General features: G+C 46.4%; 1 protein-coding gene across 14 annotated transcripts in view; it reads left to right on the top strand.

Moving 5' to 3' along the window:
* Positions 1–18,899, top strand: part of LOC106568778 (neogenin) — a 271,322-nt gene extending 252,423 nt beyond the window's left edge. For 3 of the 14 annotated variants that reach the window (XM_082969724.1, XM_082969719.1, XM_082969718.1), the window contains exons 18-29: positions 3,526–3,664; positions 4,201–4,308; positions 4,952–5,146; positions 5,907–5,939; positions 6,124–6,192; positions 8,716–8,854; positions 10,475–10,713; positions 11,019–11,111; positions 11,717–11,890; positions 14,006–14,284; positions 15,568–15,698; positions 16,579–18,899. In XM_082969724.1, the coding sequence (XP_082825850.1) occupies positions 3,526–3,664; positions 4,201–4,308; positions 4,952–5,146; positions 5,907–5,939; positions 6,124–6,192; positions 8,716–8,854; positions 10,475–10,713; positions 11,019–11,111; positions 11,717–11,890; positions 14,006–14,284; positions 15,568–15,698; positions 16,579–16,662 (1,683 nt within the window). In that variant the 3' untranslated portion in view covers positions 16,663–18,899. Of the gene's footprint in view, positions 1–3,525; positions 3,665–4,200; positions 4,309–4,951; positions 5,147–5,906; positions 5,940–6,123; positions 6,193–8,715; positions 8,855–10,474; positions 10,714–11,018; positions 11,112–11,716; positions 11,891–14,005; positions 14,285–15,567; positions 15,699–16,411 lie in introns of all 14 variants that reach the window. The other 11 variants (XM_082969717.1, XM_082969716.1, XM_082969712.1 and 8 more) reach the window with 9 other exon arrangements.
* The last annotated feature ends 117 nt before the right edge of the window (positions 18,900–19,016 follow it).

The raw sequence follows: 19,016 nt of genomic DNA, 5'->3' as shown, positions 1-19,016 counted from the left end.
CCTTCCCACAGTCCTTCCCACAGTCCTTCCCCATCTACGCGCCACAGTCCTTCCCACAGTCCTTCCCCATCTACGTGCCACAGTCCTTCCCACAGTCCTTCCCATCTACGCGCCACAGTCCTTCCCACAGTCCTTCCCCATCTACGCGCCACAGTCCTTCCCCATCTACGCGCCACAGTCCTTCCCCATCTACGCGCCACAGTCCTTCCCACAGTCCTTCCCCATCTACGCGCCACAGTCCTTCCCACAGTCCTTCCCCATCTACGCGCCACAGTCCTTCCCCATCTACGCGCCACAGTCCTTCCCACAGTCCTTCCCCATCTACGCGCCACAGTCCTTCCCCATCTACGCGCCACAGTCCTTCCCACTGTCCTTCTCCATCTACATGCTACACAACAGAGATGTTCAGCACTGACGTTTATAGTCTCTCTGAAAAAGGGAATATCTTTAACAAATAAATTGCATTGATTGCACTGTCATTAGTCAGTGCACTGCATTCACTCAGGTTGTGAATGGGGCAGAAAGACAAACCCTTCAACTAGGTGTAAGAGATGCTCATCCAGGCTATAGCATCCTGCCCTAGCTCAATTAAGATCATTACTTATCTCCCTCAACAAGATTAGGTGTGTGACGGGGGGGGGCAGAAAAAGAATAAAGGGCTGTGATTCAACAACATTTACATTTAAGTCATTTAGCAGACACTCTTATCCAGAGCGACTTACAAATTGGACAAGGACAGTTAAGAACAAATTCTTGTTTACAATGACGGCCTACCGGGGAACAGTGGGTTAACTGCCTTGTTCAGGGGCAGAAGGACACATTTTTATCTTGTCGGGGATTCGATCCAGCAACCTTTCGGTTACTGGCCCAACTCTCTAACCACTAGGCTACCTGCCTCCCCCCAACATAGAGGTGCTAAAAGGTTAGTCTGGTTATTGTAAGCTCATGTAGATGCTAAAAGGCTAGTCTGGTTCTTGAAAGCTCATGTAGATGCTTAAATGCTAGTCTGGAGCGACTGCAGTCACTGTTAGCGCAATGGAACACATTTAGGACAACCAGGTGATGCTAATGAGCTAATTAGGGGTTGGGGTCAATTGCATTTCAATTCGGTCTATCCAGGAAGTGAATTGAATTTGAGAATTGCTAAAAATCCAGTGAAAATAAATGGAGATTTTCAAGTCTGAAATTAACATTTTGACTCATCTCCCGAATTGGCTGGATTGAAATGGAATTGACCCCAAACCTGTTAGTCACCCTGTGTTGTTTTGTAGGAAGACATTGTTCACACTGGACAATTATTCTCACCTTGATGTGCTCGTCCCAGCTGTCAGAAATGCCTTCCTGTTTCTCACACACATACACACACAGCGTGTACCTACATTATTAAACAGATGGCTCCTCTCCACTCAACTAAAAGGATAGGATGTTTTTCTCTCTGTGACATCCTGGATGACAGATTTGTCTTGTTTAGTACACTACAGGATGTGGCTAGCATCACTGGGACAGGCTATTTAGAAAGCTAGGACCTGAACTGGCCTTCACCAGGAGACTAAGACTATCCAGGTACTAGATTAGACAGTCTGTTGGGCATAGTGAGGAAATGGGCTTAATAAAGTATTTTCATCGCTGCATGTCATCTAGTCTTTATTCAAATGGTGTCCACTGGTCTCATGTTATACCTACTACGTTTCAAGTATTATTTTGGGATAAATCGCCTTCATTTAGATTATCCGGCATTTTTTATGTACAGAAAGTATTCACTCCCCTTGACTTACTCCACATTTTGTTGTTACAGCCTGAATTCAAAATGGATAAAATATATCTATATTTTTTTTTATACATACTTACCCATAATGACAAAGTGAAAACTGTTTTTTAGAAATGTTGCTTACATTTACATAAGTATTCACACCCCTGAGTCAGTACTTTTGTAGTGTCACCTTTGGCAGTGATTACAGCTGTGAGTGTTTCTGGGTAAGTCTCTAAGAGCTTTCCACACCTGGATTGTATAACATTTACCCATGTATTATTTTCTAAATTCTTCAAGATCTGTCAAATTGGTTGTTGATCATTGCTAGACAACCATTTTCAGGTCTTGCCATTTAGATTTTGAAGTACTATAGATTTAAGTCAAAGCTGCAACTCGGCCACTCAGGAACATTAACAGTCTTCTTGATAAGTAACTCTTGTAGATTTGGCCTTGTGTTTTAAGTTATTGTCCTGCTGAAAGGTGAGTTCATCTCCCAGTGTCTGGTGGAAAGCAGGCTGAACCAGGTTTTCCTCTAGGATTTTTCCTGTGCTTAGCTTCATTCAGTTTCTTTTTTATCCTAAAAAACTCCCCAGTCCTTAACAATTACTAGCATAACCATAACATGATGCAGCCACCACTATGCTTGAAAATATGGAGAGTGGTACTCAGTAATATTTTTGGGGCAAATCCAATACAACACTTTATACTCAGGACAAAAATATAATTACTTTGCCACATTTTTTGCAGTATTACTTTAGTGCCTTGTTGCGTACAGGATGCATGTTTTGGAATATTTGTATTCTGTACAGGCTTCCTTCTTTTCACTCTATAATTTAGGTTAGTATTGTGGAGTAACTACAACGTTGTTGATCCATCCTCAGTTTTCTCCTATCACAGCCATTAAAACTCTGTTACTGTTTTAAAGTCACCATTGTCATGGTGAAATCCCTGAGCGGTTTCCTTCCTCTCCGGCAACTGAGTTAGGAAGGACGCCTGTATCTTTGTAGTGACTGGGTGTGTTGATACACCATCCAAAGTGTAATTAATAACTTCACCATGCTCAAAGGTATATTCAATCTTTTTTTTTTATTTACTCATCTACCAATAGGTGCCATTCTTTGCGAGGCATTGGAAAACCTCCCTGGTCTTTGTGTTTGAATCTGTGTTTGAAATTCACTGCCGACCTGAGGGACCTTACAGATAATTGTATGTGTGAGGTACAGAGATGAGGTAGTCATTAAACGATCATGTTAGACACTATTACTGCACACAGTGAGTCCTTTCAACTTATATGACTTATTAAGCACATTTTTACTCCTAAACTTATTTAGGCTCGCCATAACAAAAACATTGAATACTTAGACTATCAAGCTTTCAGCTTTTAATTTAATGAATTTGTACTTTGACATTATGGGGTGGAAACACTCTGGTGTGTTAGGCCAGTGACAAAACATCTCAATGTAATCCATTTTAAATTCAGGCTGTAACAACAAAATATGGATCAGGTACAGGGGTGTGAATACTTTGAAGTCCATGTATTATTCATGGCTGTTTATGTTAAAGATGCATGGAGCAGGTTTCTGCTTTGAAGCACTCTAGTTATGTTGGTCTTGAGTGCCACTTTGTGGTCAAAGTCTGTACCTTCCATTATGAGCTGTTTTTCTGTGTGTGTGCCGTGTGGGTGTGTGTGCCGTGTGTGCCATGGGTGTGTGTGCCGTGGGTGTGCCGGGTGTGCCGTGCCGTGCGTGCGTGCGCCTGCGTGTGTGTGTTTTCAGACGGCCAACACCACCAACCTGAGCCACATGGTGACGGGCCTGAAGCCCAACACACTCTATGAGTTCTCTGTCATGGTGACCAAGGGCCGGAGGACCAGCACCTGGAGCATGACGGCCCAGGGAACCACCTTTGAGACCAGTAAGAGCACACATACACACACATGGAAGCATCTTGAGTGAAGTTTGTGTTTTTTAACATGACTACACAGAATATCCTGGTTCTGTCAAAGCTGATTGTAGTGGGCGTTTTGTCATTGACTGCTGTTCTCTGATATGCGGCAGGTCTCCTAGTGATTAGAGCATTGGGCCAGTAACGTATAGGTTGCTAGTTCATGTCCCAGAGGCAAAAAAAAATCTAATCTGCCCTTGAGCAAGGCACTTACCCCTAATTGCTCCCGGGTCGCCGTCAATAATGTCTGATCCCATGCCGTGACCCCACTCGCTGAGGGTGTCTCAGGGGGAGTGGGATATGCAAAAAACACTTTTCCATTTCACCATACACTGGTACAGGTTACACACACTGGTACAGGTTACACACACTGGTACAGGTTACACACACTGGTACAGGTGTCAAACAGGACTAATATAAGCAGCCCCTATTTGATGTCAAAGCCAAGCGTTCCCTCATTAATGGCCTTGTTCCCATACTGACTTTCTGTTGTTTGACTTTCACAGTTCCCAGCTCGTCCCCCAAAGATGTGACTGTGGTGAGCAAGGAGCTGAAACCACGTACCATCATAGTCAACTGGCAGCCCCCCTCAGAGGCCAATGGGAAAATCACAGGTGAGATCACACACACACTCTGTTATCAGGTTTATTCAGAGTCAGAGAAACAAGTGGTCTGAAACAGTTCTCTAACCTTCTCCTTTCCCCATCTACCTCTTTCTCTATCTCCTCTCCTCCGATCTCTCTCACTCCTTTCCCCCATCTCTCTCTCCCTATCTCCTCTCCTCCGATCTCTCTCACTCCTTTCCCCCATCTCTCTCTCCCCATCTACCTCTTTCTCTATCTCCTCTCCTCCGATCTCTCTCACTCCTTTCCCCCATCTCTCTCTCCCCATCTACCTCTTTCTCTATCTCCTCTCCTCCGATCTCTCTCACTCCTTTCCCCCATCTCTCTCTCCCCATCTACCTCTTTCTCTATCTCCTCTCCTCCGATCTCTCTCACTCCTTTCCCCCATCTCTCTCCCCATCTACCTCTTTCTCTATCTCCTCTCCTCCGATCTCTCTCACTCCTTTCCCCCATCTCTCTCCCCATCTACCTCTTTCTCTATCTCCTCTCCTCCGATCTCTCTCACTCCTTTCCCCCATCTCTCTCTCCCCATCTACCTCTTTCTCTATCTCCTCTCCTCCGATCTCTCTCACTCCTTTCCACCCATCTCACTCTCGCTCCTTTCCCCATCTCTCTCCCCCTATCGCTCCACTAGGCTACATAATCTACTACAGTACTGATGTGAATGCGGAGGTGCATGACTGGGTGATAGAGCCGGTGGTGGGCAACAGGTTGACCCATCAGATCCAGGAGCTGACTTTGGACACCACCTACTACTTCAAGATCCAGGCCCGTAACTCCAAGGGCATGGGCCCAATGTCAGAGGCCGTACACTTCCGCACCCCCAAGAGTAAGTGGGGGGGAAATCCCTGGAGGTTGATAGGCTCTGAAAGGTTGAACATTGGGATGATTGTATTAAATGGTTCTTATTGGTTGAGTTATTAGTATGCGTTATGATGGGCTGAATGGTCAAGATTCAAATAATTATCTTCTCTTCACTGTAGCTGGCTGCATTCTCAATCCCTTTTCTATAGATGCTGGCAAAGAACATACCATTCTATTGGGCCGAGCCTGCCCTCTCTCTCGCTCTTTCTTTCTCGCTCTTTCTTTCGCTCTCTTTCTTTCTCAAGCTCTCCCTCTCTCTCTCTCTCTCTCCCTCTCCCTTTCTCTCTTTCCTTTATTAGTGCTCACACCTGCTTGCCTATCCCTTCAATGCTGCACCCTTTGCCCCTCTCTCTCGCTCTACCCCTCTCTCTCGCTCTACCCCTCTCTCTCGCTCTACCCCTCTCTCTCGCTCTACCCCTCTCTCTCGCTCTACCCCTCTCTCTCGCTCTACCCCTCTCTCTCGCTCTACCCCTCTCTCTCGCTCTACCCCTCTCTCTCGCTCTACCCCTCTCTCTCGCTCTACCCCTCTCGCTCTCTCTACCCCTCTCGCTCTCTCTACCCCTCTCTCTCGCTCTCTCTACCCCTCTCTCTCGCTCTCTCTACCCCTCTCTCTCGCTCTCTCTACCCCTCTCTCTCTCCTTCTCCCACTGCTCTCCTTAACTCCTCTAACCAGTGTTTGCTTTGTATTTTCTCTCCCTGGCTACTGTCTCCTTTGGCCTGTTTAGCTGAATCCTCTGACAAAATGGCTAATGACCAAGGTAATTCCCTCTTCCCTTCCATTCACTTCTTCTCAATGATGACTGATTGACTGTGCAGATTGTGTGTTCTTTTTCCTCACTCACGTGCCTAAAGCCCTTCATCTGCGTTCTGGTAAGGTGAAATAAGTCGGGTAGTATTTAATTAACTGGGTGTAATAACTGGTGGTTTTGTCTCCTCTTTCAGCCTCCAATTTGCCAGTTAAACCAGGAAGTAACCAACCACCTCTTGACCATGGCTTTGGGTCTCCACACGGTAATGGCCTTTTCAGGTCACCATTGTCCATTCTGATTTGATCAACTCAATTGGCTGCAGTGTGGGTCCATTTCATTCCACCTCCATAAATGGATTTTAGTGTGAATAGGGCTTTGTTCAGTTCCTGTTCCATGGTACATTGGATTCATTTCTGGACCGAAGCTGAAATGGAATTGACACCAATGTCTTTCTCAGTTAAGATAGTGTGCAGGAACTGAACAATCCCCTATTCACATAAGTACCACTTTTTATTTGGATAGTTCTAAGTAGATGGTTTGTAGATGTTCAATAACTCTCAACATCTGAACTAACCCTTATCCTAACTTAACCTTTACCTTAACCCTTACCCTTTTCCTAACCCTAAACTTAACCCTTACTCTAGCCCTAAACTTAACCCTTACCCTAGCCCTAACCCTAACCTTTACCCTTTACCTTAAACTTAACCATTACCTTAACCCTTACATTTACATTACATTTACATTTATATTTAAGTCATTTAGCAGACGCTGTTATCCAGAGCGACTTACAAATTGGTGCATTCACCTTATGATATCCAGTGGAACAACCACTTTACAATAGTGCATCTAAATCTTTTAAGGGGGGGGGTTAGAAGGATTACTTTATCCTATCCCAGGTATTCCTTGAAGAGGTGGGGTTTCAGGTGTCTCTGGAAGGTGGTGATTGACTCCGCTGTCCTGGCGTCGTGAGGGAGCTTGTTCCACCATTGGGGTGCCAGAGCAGCGAACAGTTTTGACTGGGCTGAGCGGGAACTGTGCTTCCTCAGAGGTAGGGGGGCCAGCAGGCCAGAGGTGGATGAACGCAGTGCCCTTGTTTGGGTGTAGGGCCTGATCAGAGCCTGAAGGTATGGAGGTGCCGTTCCCTTCACAGCTCCGTAGGCAATCACCATGGTCTTGTAGCGGATGCGAGCTTCAACTGGAAGCCAGTGGAGAGAGCGGAGGAGCGGGGTGACGTGAGAGAACTTGGGAAGGTTGAACACCAGACGGGCTGCGGCGTTCTGGATGAGTTGTAGGGGTTTAATGGCACAGGCAGGGAGCCCAGCCAACAGTGAGTTGCAGTAATCCAGACGGGAGATGACAAGTGCCTGGATTAGGACCTGCGCCGCTTCCTGTGTGAGGCAGGGTCGTACTCTGCGAATGTTGTAGAGCATGAACCTACAGGATCGGGTCACCGCCTTGATGTTAGTGGAGAACGACAGGGTGTTGTCCAGGATCACGCCAAGGTTCTTAGCACTCTGGGAGGAGGACACAAGGGAGTTGTCAACCGTGATGGCGAGATCATGGAACGGGCAGTCCTTCCCCGGGAGGAAGAGCAGCTCCGTCTTGCCGAGGTTCAGCTTGAGGTGGTGATCCGTCATCCACACTGATATGTCTGACAGACATGCAGAGATGCGATTCGCCGCCTGGTTATCAGAAGGGGGAAAGGAGAAGATTAATTGTGTGTCGTCTGCATAGCAATGATAGGAGAGACCATGTGAGGATATGACAGAGCCAAGTGACTTGGTGTATAGCGAGAATAGGAGAGGGCCTAGAACAGAGCCCTGGGGGACACCAGTGGTGAGAGCGCATGGTGCGGAGACAGATTCTCGCCACGCCACCTGGTAGGAGCGACCTGTCAGGTAGGACGCAATCCAAGCGTGGGCCGCGCCGGAGATGCCCAACTCGGAGAGGGTGGAGAGGAGAATCTGATGGTTCACAGTATCAAAGGCAGCAGATAGGTCTAGAAGGATGAGAGCAGAGGAGAGAGAGTTAGCTTTAGCAGTGCGGAGAGCCTCCGTGACACAGAGAAGAGCAGTCTCAGTTGAATGCCCAGTCTTGAAACCTGACTGATTAGGATCAAGAAGGTCATTCTGAGAGAGATAGCAGGAGAGCTGGCCAAGGACGGCACGTTCAAGAGTTTTGGAGAGAAAACAAAGAAGGGATACTGGTCTGTAGTTGTTGACATCGGAGGGATCGAGTGTAGGTTTTTTCAGAAGGGGTGCAACCTTACCATAGCCCTAACCCTTATCCTAAACTTAACCTTTACCTTACCCTAGACCTAACTCTAAACTTAACCCTTGCCCTAACCCTTATCCTAACCCTAAACTTAACCTTTACCTTAACCCTTACCCTAGCCCTAAACTTAACCTTTACTTTAATCCTTACCCTAGCCCTTATCCTAACCCTAAACTTAACCCTTACCCTAACATTTACCCTAACCCTCATTCTAAACCTAACCCTAACTTTAGGCAAGCAGTTGCTTATCAACAGATAGTTTGTTGACAGTGTGACCATCTGTGGGTGGGAAGTAATTCATGAGATTTAATCTATGCCAAACCCCTTATACAAGTCTCCTATTGGTCTGAAATATTAGTCATCATTCTAAAAGAAGTGTAATGGGAAATGAATGAATGAACACACAAACAAATTCATTGTTAAATACGCTATTGATCTCCAATGAGGACATTAATTCTTATGTGGATAAATAGGATTTTCTTTCTCACCTCTCTGGTCCACTTTGTTCCAGGAAAACCAGGAATTACAGGAAGTGGGGACAACCACATCCTGGTCATCGTTGTCATCATCTCTGTGGGAGCGTTCACCATCATCGTGGTGGTTGTGGGGGCCTTCCTCTGTACACGACGCACCACCTCCCACCAGAAAAAGTGAGCTGGTCCGCCGCAGCAATAATGTCTCTTAGGTCACTAATGTCCCAGCCAATACCAGACCAACAACACAGGGTTATAACACACACACAGAACATCTGAGATGAGCAGGAATGTCTCCTTTCCTTTTTCCACCTACCTTCTGTCGTCTTTCACTTTCCTTTCCCTGCCACTTCATTTTATTCCCCCTTTTCAACCAACATCACCCCTCCCCCTTTTCAACCAACATCACCCCTCCCCCTTTTCAACCAACATCACCCCTCCCCCTTTTCAACCAACATCACCCCTCCCCCTTTTCAACCGACATCACCCCTCCCCCTTTTCAACCGACATCACCCCTCCCCCCTTCAACCAACATCACCCCTCCCCCCCTTCAACCAACATCACCCCTCCCCCCTTTAACCGACATCACCCCTCCCCCCTTTAACCGACATCACCCCTCCCCCCTTTAACCGACATCACCCCTCCCCCCTTTAACCGACATCACCCCTCCCCCCTTTAACCGACATCACCCCTCCCCCCTTTAACCGACATCACCCCTCCCCCCTTCAACCGACATCACCCCCCCCCCTTTAACCGACATCACCCCTCCCCCCCTTCAACCGACATCACCCCCCCCTTTAACCGACATCACCCCTCCCCCCCTTTATTACTGGTGGCCAGTAATAAACCGGTCCTGAACATCTCTAAAACAAGAGCATTGTATTTGGTACAAATCCTTCCCTAAGTTCTAGACCTCAGCTGAATCTGATCATTTAATGGTGTGGCTGTTGAACAAGTTGAGGAGACTAAATTACTTGGCGTTACCTTAGTTTACAATCTATCATGGTCAAAACATATAGATTCAATGGTTGTAAAGATGGGGAGAGGTCTTTCCGTAATAAAGAGATGCTCTGCTTTTTTGACACCACACTCCAAAAAGCAAGTTCTGCAGGCTCTAGTTTTGTCTAATCTTGATTATTGTCCAGTCGTGTGGTCCAGTGCAGAAAGGAAAGACCTAGTTAAGCTGCAGCTGGCCCAGAACAGAGCGGCACGTTTTGCTCTTCATTGTAATCAGAGGGCTGATATAAATACTATGCATGCCAGTGTCTCTTGGCCAAGAGTTTTTATAAGAAACATTAATGTGTTGAAATTCCAAATTGTTTGCATAGTCAACTTACACACAGCTCTGACACACACACTTACCCCACCAGACATGCCACCAGGGGTCTTTTCACAGTCCCCAAATCCAGAACAAATTCAAGAAAGCGTACAATATTATATAGAGCCCTTATTGCATGGAACTTCCTTCCATCTCAGATTGCTCAAATAAACAGCAAACCTGGTTTCAAAAAACAGATAAAGCAACACCTCGCGGCACAACGCCTCTCTCCTATTTGACCTAGATAGTTTGTGTGTATGCATTGATATGTAAGTGTGCCTTTTTAAAAATGTATGTAGTTCTGTCCTTGAGCTGTTCTTGTCTAATGATGTTCTGTATTTTGTCATTCTGTATTATGTTTCATATTTTCTGTGGACCACAGGAAGAGTAGCTGCTGCTTTTGCAACAGTTAACGGGGATCCACCTCCCCTTTTCAACCGACATCTCAACCCCAAATGTTCCTCTTCTCTACCTCATAGGAAGCGGGCGGCCTCCAAGTCGTCCAACAGCTCCCACAAGTACAAGGGCAACTCCAAGGACCTGAAGCCTCCAGACCTATGGATCCACCATGAGCGGCTGGAGCTCAAGCCCATTGACAAGTCCCCCGAGCCCAACCCGGTGATGACTGACACCCCCATCCCCCGCACCTCGCAGGACATCAACCCCGTGGACCCCAGCCTGGACAACAGCCTGCTGCAGAGACGGAACTCCTACCGAGGTCAGATTAATGTAGTCACTTTGGGGATTCCTTTGTCTGTGTTTTGAAGAGGCAATGTCTTTGTCGTTGTCATGCTAAACATTTCCTGCTTTTCATACATTTAACATTTCATACATTGTGTTTAGAGGGAAGAATCACCACTAACCAAACACAGCCTCATGACTGAGTCACAGATTTCTCTCAGGGGCCAGATTACCAAATCCTTCGATTGTTCCTGTCAATCCAAGGACAATTAGTTACATTTTCAGACGTTCTTCATTCAGAGTCACTACCAATAGTGATCAAGGAAAAACTCTGACTTGCAGGCCACGAATCAGAAGACAGCATATCTGCACTGGCAGGGCGCCGGGGGATGCGGCCTAAAATGATGATGCCCTTCGATACGCAGCCCCCCCAGCGTAAGTGTGTGTGTGTGTGTGTGCGTGCGTGCGCGCACACGCCTTGTGAATGTGTGTGTGCTTGGGATCTGTACTCTCACCGGTCAATACACTGAGGTCAATAGACTATTTACCACTCAGACTATCGTACTGTTCAGCTGAAAGGAAAATAATATGCTGGTTTCTCCCTCCCGTGATAATGCACTACAGTCAATAGACTGAGAGCACTACAGTCAACATGTGGTTCTATAGGATCTGTTTCTATATTTTAGCCTTCATCTCATTTCAGTTTAACACATTCATGGCTACCAAATTACGCTGCCAATTCAAATGTACATCAGACGCACTCTGTGGAGTTATTGTATACATGTGTATGGTTAAATACTACTGCTTTATGGTGTCACTATGAACCTGGCGTGTGTGTGTGTGCTTGCACGAGCGAAAGCATGTGTGTGTATTTGAACAGCAGTGCTTCCCCAGCCCTTGGTCAGCGCGGCTGGTTAAATGTTGTTGTCTCTCTGTGTGTGTGTGTGTGTGTGTGTGTGTGTGTGTGTGTGTGTGTGTGTGTGTGTGTGTGTGTGTGTGTGTGTGTGTGTGTGTGTGTGTGTGTGTGTGTCCATTCACAGCTGTGATTAGCGCTCACCCCATCCATTCCCTTGATAACCATCACCACCATTATCACACGGGCAGCCTGGCATCCCCGACACGCAGCTACCTCCATCACCACCAGGGCAGTGCCCACCTGCGCCCGCATGCCTGCGCCACCCCCATCTCCTGTCTAGACATGGTGGGCTCCACAGGTGAGAGACCGCTGCCACCCGTAGGATGGAGGAGGGATTACAAGCTGGCAGCGCCAAGGGCCCACCTGGTCGTTCTGTCTGTCTTTCTGGCCTGATTTCGAGGAAGAACACAGGAGCATTATCTTTCATCTTCATGTCCATCCTCTTATCTGTGGGTCCACTGTGGGGCTGTCACATCCTCTTATCTGTGGGGCTGTCACATCCTCTTATCTGTGGGGCTGTCACATCCTCTTATCTGTGGGGCTGTCACATCCTCTTATCTGTGGGGCTGTCACATCCTCTTATCTGTGGGGCTGTCACATCCTCTTATCTGTGGGGCTGTCACATCCTCTTATCTGTGGAGCTGTCTCATTTTATTGTTCTTATGGCCTTGTCCACTATTCACTCACCCATACTCATTAGTGTGTGACTTGCCTAGTTAAAGGTAAAACAATATTCATTTATAATACATGAAACCAGTCATGACACCTTTGAGTGTTGCAGAACCAAACAAACTTTAACACATTTATTCCATATTTTCCACCAAACTCATCAGGCTTCATCCTGACGTTGATACTAACACCTCTTGTTTATGGACAGTACCACGCTAGAACCCAGGCTATACTCATACTGTATCAAACACACCATCCACTGACCTGTTCCCCCACACTCCTCTTGTTTATGGACAGTACCACGCTAGAACCCAGGCTATACTCATACTGTATCAAACACACCATCCACTGACCTGTTCCCCCACACTCCTCTTGTTTATGGACACTACCACGCTAGAACCCAGGCTATACTCATACTGTATCAAACACACCATCCACTGACCTGTTCCCCCACACTCCTCTTGTTTATGGACACTACCACGCTAGAACCCAGGCTATACTCATACTGTATCAAACACACCATCCACTGACATGTCCCCCCACACTCCTCTTGTTTATGGACACTACCACGCTAGAACCCAGGCTATACACATACTGTATCAAACACACCATCCACTGACCTGTCCCCCCCACACTCCTCTTGTTTATGGACAGTACCACGCTAGAACCCAGGCTATACTCATACTGTATCAAACACACCATCCACTAACCTGTTCCCCCACACTCCTCTTGTTTATGGACACTACCACGCTAGAACCCAGGCTATACACATACTGTATCAAACACACCATCCACTGACCTGTCCCCCCCACACTCCTCTTGTTTATGGACACTACCACGCTAGAACCCAGGCTATACTCATACTGTATCAAACACACCATCCACTGACCTGTCCCCCACACTCCTCTTGTTTATGGACACTACCACGCTAGAACCCAGGCTATACTCATACTGTATCAAACACACCATCCACTGACCTGTCCCCCCCACACTCCTCTTGTTTATGGACACTACCACGCTAGAACCCAGGCTATACTCATACTGTATCAAACACACCATCCACTGACCTGTCCCCCCCACACTCCTCTTGTTTATGGACACTACCACGCTAGAACCCAGGCTATACTCATACTGTATCAAACACACCATCCACTGACCTGTCCCCCCCACACTCCTCTTGTTTATGGACACTACCACGCTAGAACCCAGGCTATACACATACTGTATCTCTTGTTTATGGACAGTACCACGCTAGAACACAGGCTATACACATACTGTATCAAACACACCATCCACTGACCTGTCCCCCCCACACTCCTCTTGTTTATGGACACTACCACGCTAGAACCCAGGCTATACTCATACTGTATCAAACACACCATCCACTGACCTGTTCCCCCCACACTCCTCTTGTTTATGGACACTACCACGCTAGAACCCAGGCTATACACATACTGTATCTCTTGTTTATGGACACTACCACGCTAGAACCCAGGCTATACTCATACTGTATCAAACACACCATCCACTGACCTGTCCCCCCCACACTCCTCTTGTTTATGGACACTACCACGCTAGAACCCAGGCTATACTCATACTGTATCAAACACACCATCCACTGACCTGTCCCCCCCACACTCCTCTTGTTTATGGACACTACCACGCTAGAACCCAGGCTATACACATACTGTATCAAACACACCATCCACTGACCTGTCCCCCCACACTCCTTTTGTGACTGCAGAGTCGGTGAGGAACACCCCCAGCACAGAGCCCCTCCCGCCCCAGGCCCAGCCCCCCTGCCAAGCCGAGCACCAGCACCCGGACCCCGAGGGCAGCTACCAAGGCTCCACGGCCACTGACGATGAGCCCAGCGCCAGCGGCAGCTACTGCAGCGCCGGCCAGCCCCCCACCGCCCACGTGCGCCCCACTCACCCCCTCAAGAGCTTTGCCGTACCCGCCAACCCCGCTGCCAACTTCGAGTCGCCTGCCCTGCCCAGCACGCCGCTGCTTACTCAGACTGGTGAGGAGCGCACACACATACATGTACACACACACACATATATATATATATATATATATATATACACACACACACAATGCACACCAGGTGTATGTACAAATAAAGGTAACTGCCAAAATAAAGGAAACACCAACATAGTGTCTTAATAGGGCCACCAGAACAGCTTCTGGTGACATAGATTGTACAAGATTCCACAAGTGTCTGGAACTCTATTGGAGGGATGTGACACCGTTCTTTTTTCTTTTTTAACCCTTTTTTCCCCCCCAATTTCGTGGTATTCAATTGGTAGTTACAGTCTTGTCTCATCGCTGCAACTCCCGTATGGACTCTGGAGAGGCGAAGGTCGAGAGCCGTGCTTCCTCCGAAACGCAACCCAATGCAATCCGCACTGCTTCTTGACACAATGCCCACTTAACCCGGAAGCCAGCCGCACCAATGTGTCGGAGGAAACACCGTACACCTGGCGACCGTGTCAGCGTGCACTGAGCCCGGCCCGCCACAGGAGTCGCTAGTGCGTGATGGGACAAGGACATCCCTGCCGGCCAAACCCTCCCCTAACCCGGACGACGCTGGGCCAATTGTGCGTTGCCCCCATGGACCTCCCGGTTGCGGCCGGCTGCGACAGAGCCTGGACTCGAACCCAGAATCTCTAGCAGTACAGCTAGCACTGCGATGCAGAGCCTTGGACCACTGCGCCACCCGGGAGGCGTGACACCATTATTCCACTAGAAATTCAATCGTTTGGTGTTTTGTTGATGGTGGAAAACGCTGTCAGGTGCCGCTCCAGAATCTCCCATAAGTGTTGGATTGGGTTGAGATCTGGTGACTGACACACACACACACACACCTGTTTCAAAGTCACTGAGATCTCTTCTTCCATCCATGGTAGCCAAAATAACGGGCAACTGGTCATTTATAGACACCCTAAGAATGATGGGATGTTAATTGCTTAATTAACTCAGGAACCACGCCTGTGTGGGAGCACCTACTTTCAATCTACTTTGTATCCCTCATTTACTCAAGTGTTTCCTTTATTTGGGTAGTTACCTGTACATGTGTTTTACACTCCCAAACTGCAGATGAACATACACTGTAGGTAGAGCTTCTTGAGAAAGGAAAGGAAACGCATTTAAAGAAGATGACTTGTGATTCCCTCTAACTATCAATCCATTTGGAACTGTCTGTCCTGTCTGTCTCTCTGTCTCTGTCTCTGTCTCTCTGTGTCTCTCTCTCTCTCTCTGTCTGTATCCCTGTGTCTCTCTCTCTTTCTGTCTGTATCTCAGGGCCCCAGCTCCACTCAGTAAAGACAGCCTCCATCGGCACCCTGGGCAGGGTACGCCCCCCCATGCCAGTCACGGTGCCCAGTGCGCCAGACGTGCCCGAGACCAGCAAGATGCTGGAGGATGTAGACAGTGTGAGTACTGCTCCCCCCAGGTCTTAGTGTAGAAAGGCTACAACATGCCAATGTCTGATTATGACTGTTAAATCAGCTGGCATATCATGTATTGTTGGTTGTTATTGTAGTTTGTACACACTTTAAATACAGGAAGTACACATGAATTACTATGTCATGTCATGTTGGGGTAAAAACCTGGTCATAGATCAATCAAGCCCATTGAACTAGTGAATACATTCCAAGAGCATGTCATGTTTCATTTTGGACACAATCCAAATGACATTGACATGGATTTTAATCACATTTCTGTTTCCTTTCTCTCTTTATTCTTTGCAACTTGTTGCCTCCCTCACTGTTTCATGGTGTTAACGTTGGCTGCTTGTGATCATTGATATTATTGCATTCAATTTCTAATAATTCCTCTAAACCCATTGGAATGGTTTTGCCCATGATAATTCCCCTTAACCCATTGGAATGGTTTTGCCCATGATAATTCCCCTTAACCCATTGGAATGGTTTTGCCCATGATAATTCCCCTTAACCCATTGGAATGGTTTTGCCCATGATAATTCCCCTTAACCCATTGGAATGGTTTTGCCCATGATAATTTCCCTTAACCCATTGGAATGGTTTTGCACATACATTGATGTCTTGCCCCCTTTCAATGCCTTAACATATTGGTTGGCTGTTGATGCTGCTTTGTTTGTCTTGGACTTTGCTTCATGCTGCAGTCCCATTGACCAATTCCCCACCCCACCCACCCTTTATTTTGTAACCTCATTACTCCCACCCCCTCCAAAAACAAACTGACCCTCTCCTCTCCCTTCCCCAGGTCCTTGCCTCCCTCCCCTCCTGTTCCTCCCTTGCTCCCCGCAGTAACCCTGTTCCTTTCCCTCAGAGCTACGAGCCTGATGAGTTGACAGAGGAGATGGCCCACCTAGAGGACCTGATGAAGGACCTGAACGCTATAACCACAGCCTGAGAACCACACGCCCACTCACCACGCTGCTCACACACATACAGGCAGACACACACACACACACACACACTGCCGGCCCTCAGAAAACTGGGAGCCTGATGCCCGGATACAAAATGTATACCGTCAATGGATCCTACACACCCCACTCAAGACAAACAAAAAATCTAAACTGAAACTTTTCAACTTTTGGCTTACCTTGCTCAGTCTCAGGAAGGAGATGGCCATTTAAAAAAAACACAGTTCACCTTTTTATGAAGAAACATTCTCAGAGACGATATCTAACATTGGTCGCTTTCAACCAGAAGATTGTGAATTTTCTCAGCAAAAAACTGAAATGCATCAAAGGTTGTTCTCATACTTTGATTGCCGGGGAGACCGCTCCTATGGTTGCCGGGGAGACCGCTCCTATGGTTGCCGGGGAGACCGCTCCTATGGTTGCCGGGGAGACCGCTCCTATGGTTGCTCCGACAGACATCATATTGTGATTCCAAGTCAAGAGGAAGAGTCAAATATGCCGGTATTTCATGTTGGTGCTCACGAAACACAATCTAAACACAGTGTTTGTTTAATTAGTGTCACTTATTTGTGCGTTTTTGTATATCTATTGCCCTGTTTCAGTGAAGTGAACATTGGACAACAGTCCCCTCCATTTCCATAAAAGCGGTAATTTTATAGCTATCATTTTGATCCAATGACGTCTGTTTTCCCTACTCTGTGTTATATATTGTGCCAAGTCTCTTATTATTCTCTAATATGCCATGTATTTTTTTACATATCCGTATAGATATGTACATATGTTTTTAAAAAACGACCTCATTCTATTCCCCCCCTAGCCTAGCCAATCATTTCATTTTATTTGGGAGGAGAGTGACAAAATAGACCCTCAAACGCTCGCTTTTCATATCTTGTGGGGAGATGCCTTGCGTGTTAGTACATTACATTTGAATGGATTCTTGCATTCTCTGGCATTGTGTTGCCCCTTTGTACATTGAAATGTTCAGTCTTTTTTTGTTTATGGGGGCTCCGTTTCAAAAAGCCTTACGAAACGTGTCTGTACGTTTACATTGGAGATGACTGCCCTCTGTGGACATTTTCCAGTTACACTGTGATCCCTCTGACACGCAGCGTCACCACTCTCAGGCCAGACTGGCCTTGGAGTGCCAAGTAGTAGGGCTTGTTAGCTGGTGACCCTTCAGAACCATCTGTGAGACATGAACCCTCCGGAGGCTGCTGGACTCGGAGTGCCTCACCCAGCAATCACACATCCTACCCAGTCAGTCGTTTCAATGGAATGGCAATATATCATATGAAAGTGCTATGAAATGGATGTCATGTTTCCAAGAGCCAATATTTGGTTGAAGAGGTCTGTTTTTTGCTCTTTATCTCTCTCTGTCATGTGAAAACCAGGTTTTTCAATCAAGGATAAGTGTTTACTGTTATCTGAGGTCTCTTAAATAAACACTCATCGCTCTTTTTAAATGCTACTTGCAACGATGTTGGCCTATTGAATGGGACTCCCAGATTCAGATTTTTTTTTACATGTAGTTTGTTTTGTATGAAGAAAAAATAAACTTGTTCTGTACACAATTCCAATGTAAAAAATTAAATATGATAATGTAAGAAGCTAGTTTTTCATCTGCCCTCTTACCCAAAGAAATGTAATTGCAATCCTAGTTACATGCTCTACTTTTGTGAATACCATGTTTCTCATAATGTACATCGTCATGAATGTCAATATAACTGTAAGAGATTTTACTTATGGATACAAAAGGAACATGTAAAAAAAAAACAAAAAAAAAACAAGTGGACCGTAGGAAAAAATGACAGGACGCTAACCCGTTGGGAATAACCTATTAAGTTGTAGACAGTCAAGCCTGTATTGCACTTTTTCACAATTTTTGAAAAAAAAAAAAAATCTTCCATATCTTGTGTTTTAAATATAAAAGCGATGTTTCTGTAACGTAGTGTCCTAGGTTAGCAGCAGGCAGCTGGTCTTGTTTTAATGTTCATTTGCTTTTGAGATATGAAATTGAGTGGCAGGTTTTACTGTGCTGCTGATGAGGTATTCTGTTGCTTGTTTCTGTACAGAGATCTCTTTGCTTTCTGTAGAATATTCTGTGGCTTAAAAAAAAAACTTTAAAAAAAACATCTAAATATTTGACAAGTTATTTTTTTTTTTTATTGGTGCTCTTATACATTGTGTATCCAACTATTATGAATACTAACAAAGTTGAAGTTTGTACTTGTCTGTTTTCTCATGTATGTCGTATTTTCTTGGTTGTGTGTGTTTGTCGTACATGCGTGTGTGTGTGTGGGCGTCAATCTATTTCTCCATGAGACTTTTTAATGGGTGACTT

This window comes from Salmo salar, chromosome 26, assembly GCF_965601325.2.
Source record: "Salmo salar chromosome 26, fSalSal1, whole genome shotgun sequence".
Classification (NCBI taxonomy): domain Eukaryota; kingdom Metazoa; phylum Chordata; class Actinopteri; order Salmoniformes; family Salmonidae; genus Salmo; species Salmo salar.
This window is presented reverse-complemented; position numbering and strand designations above follow the sequence as displayed.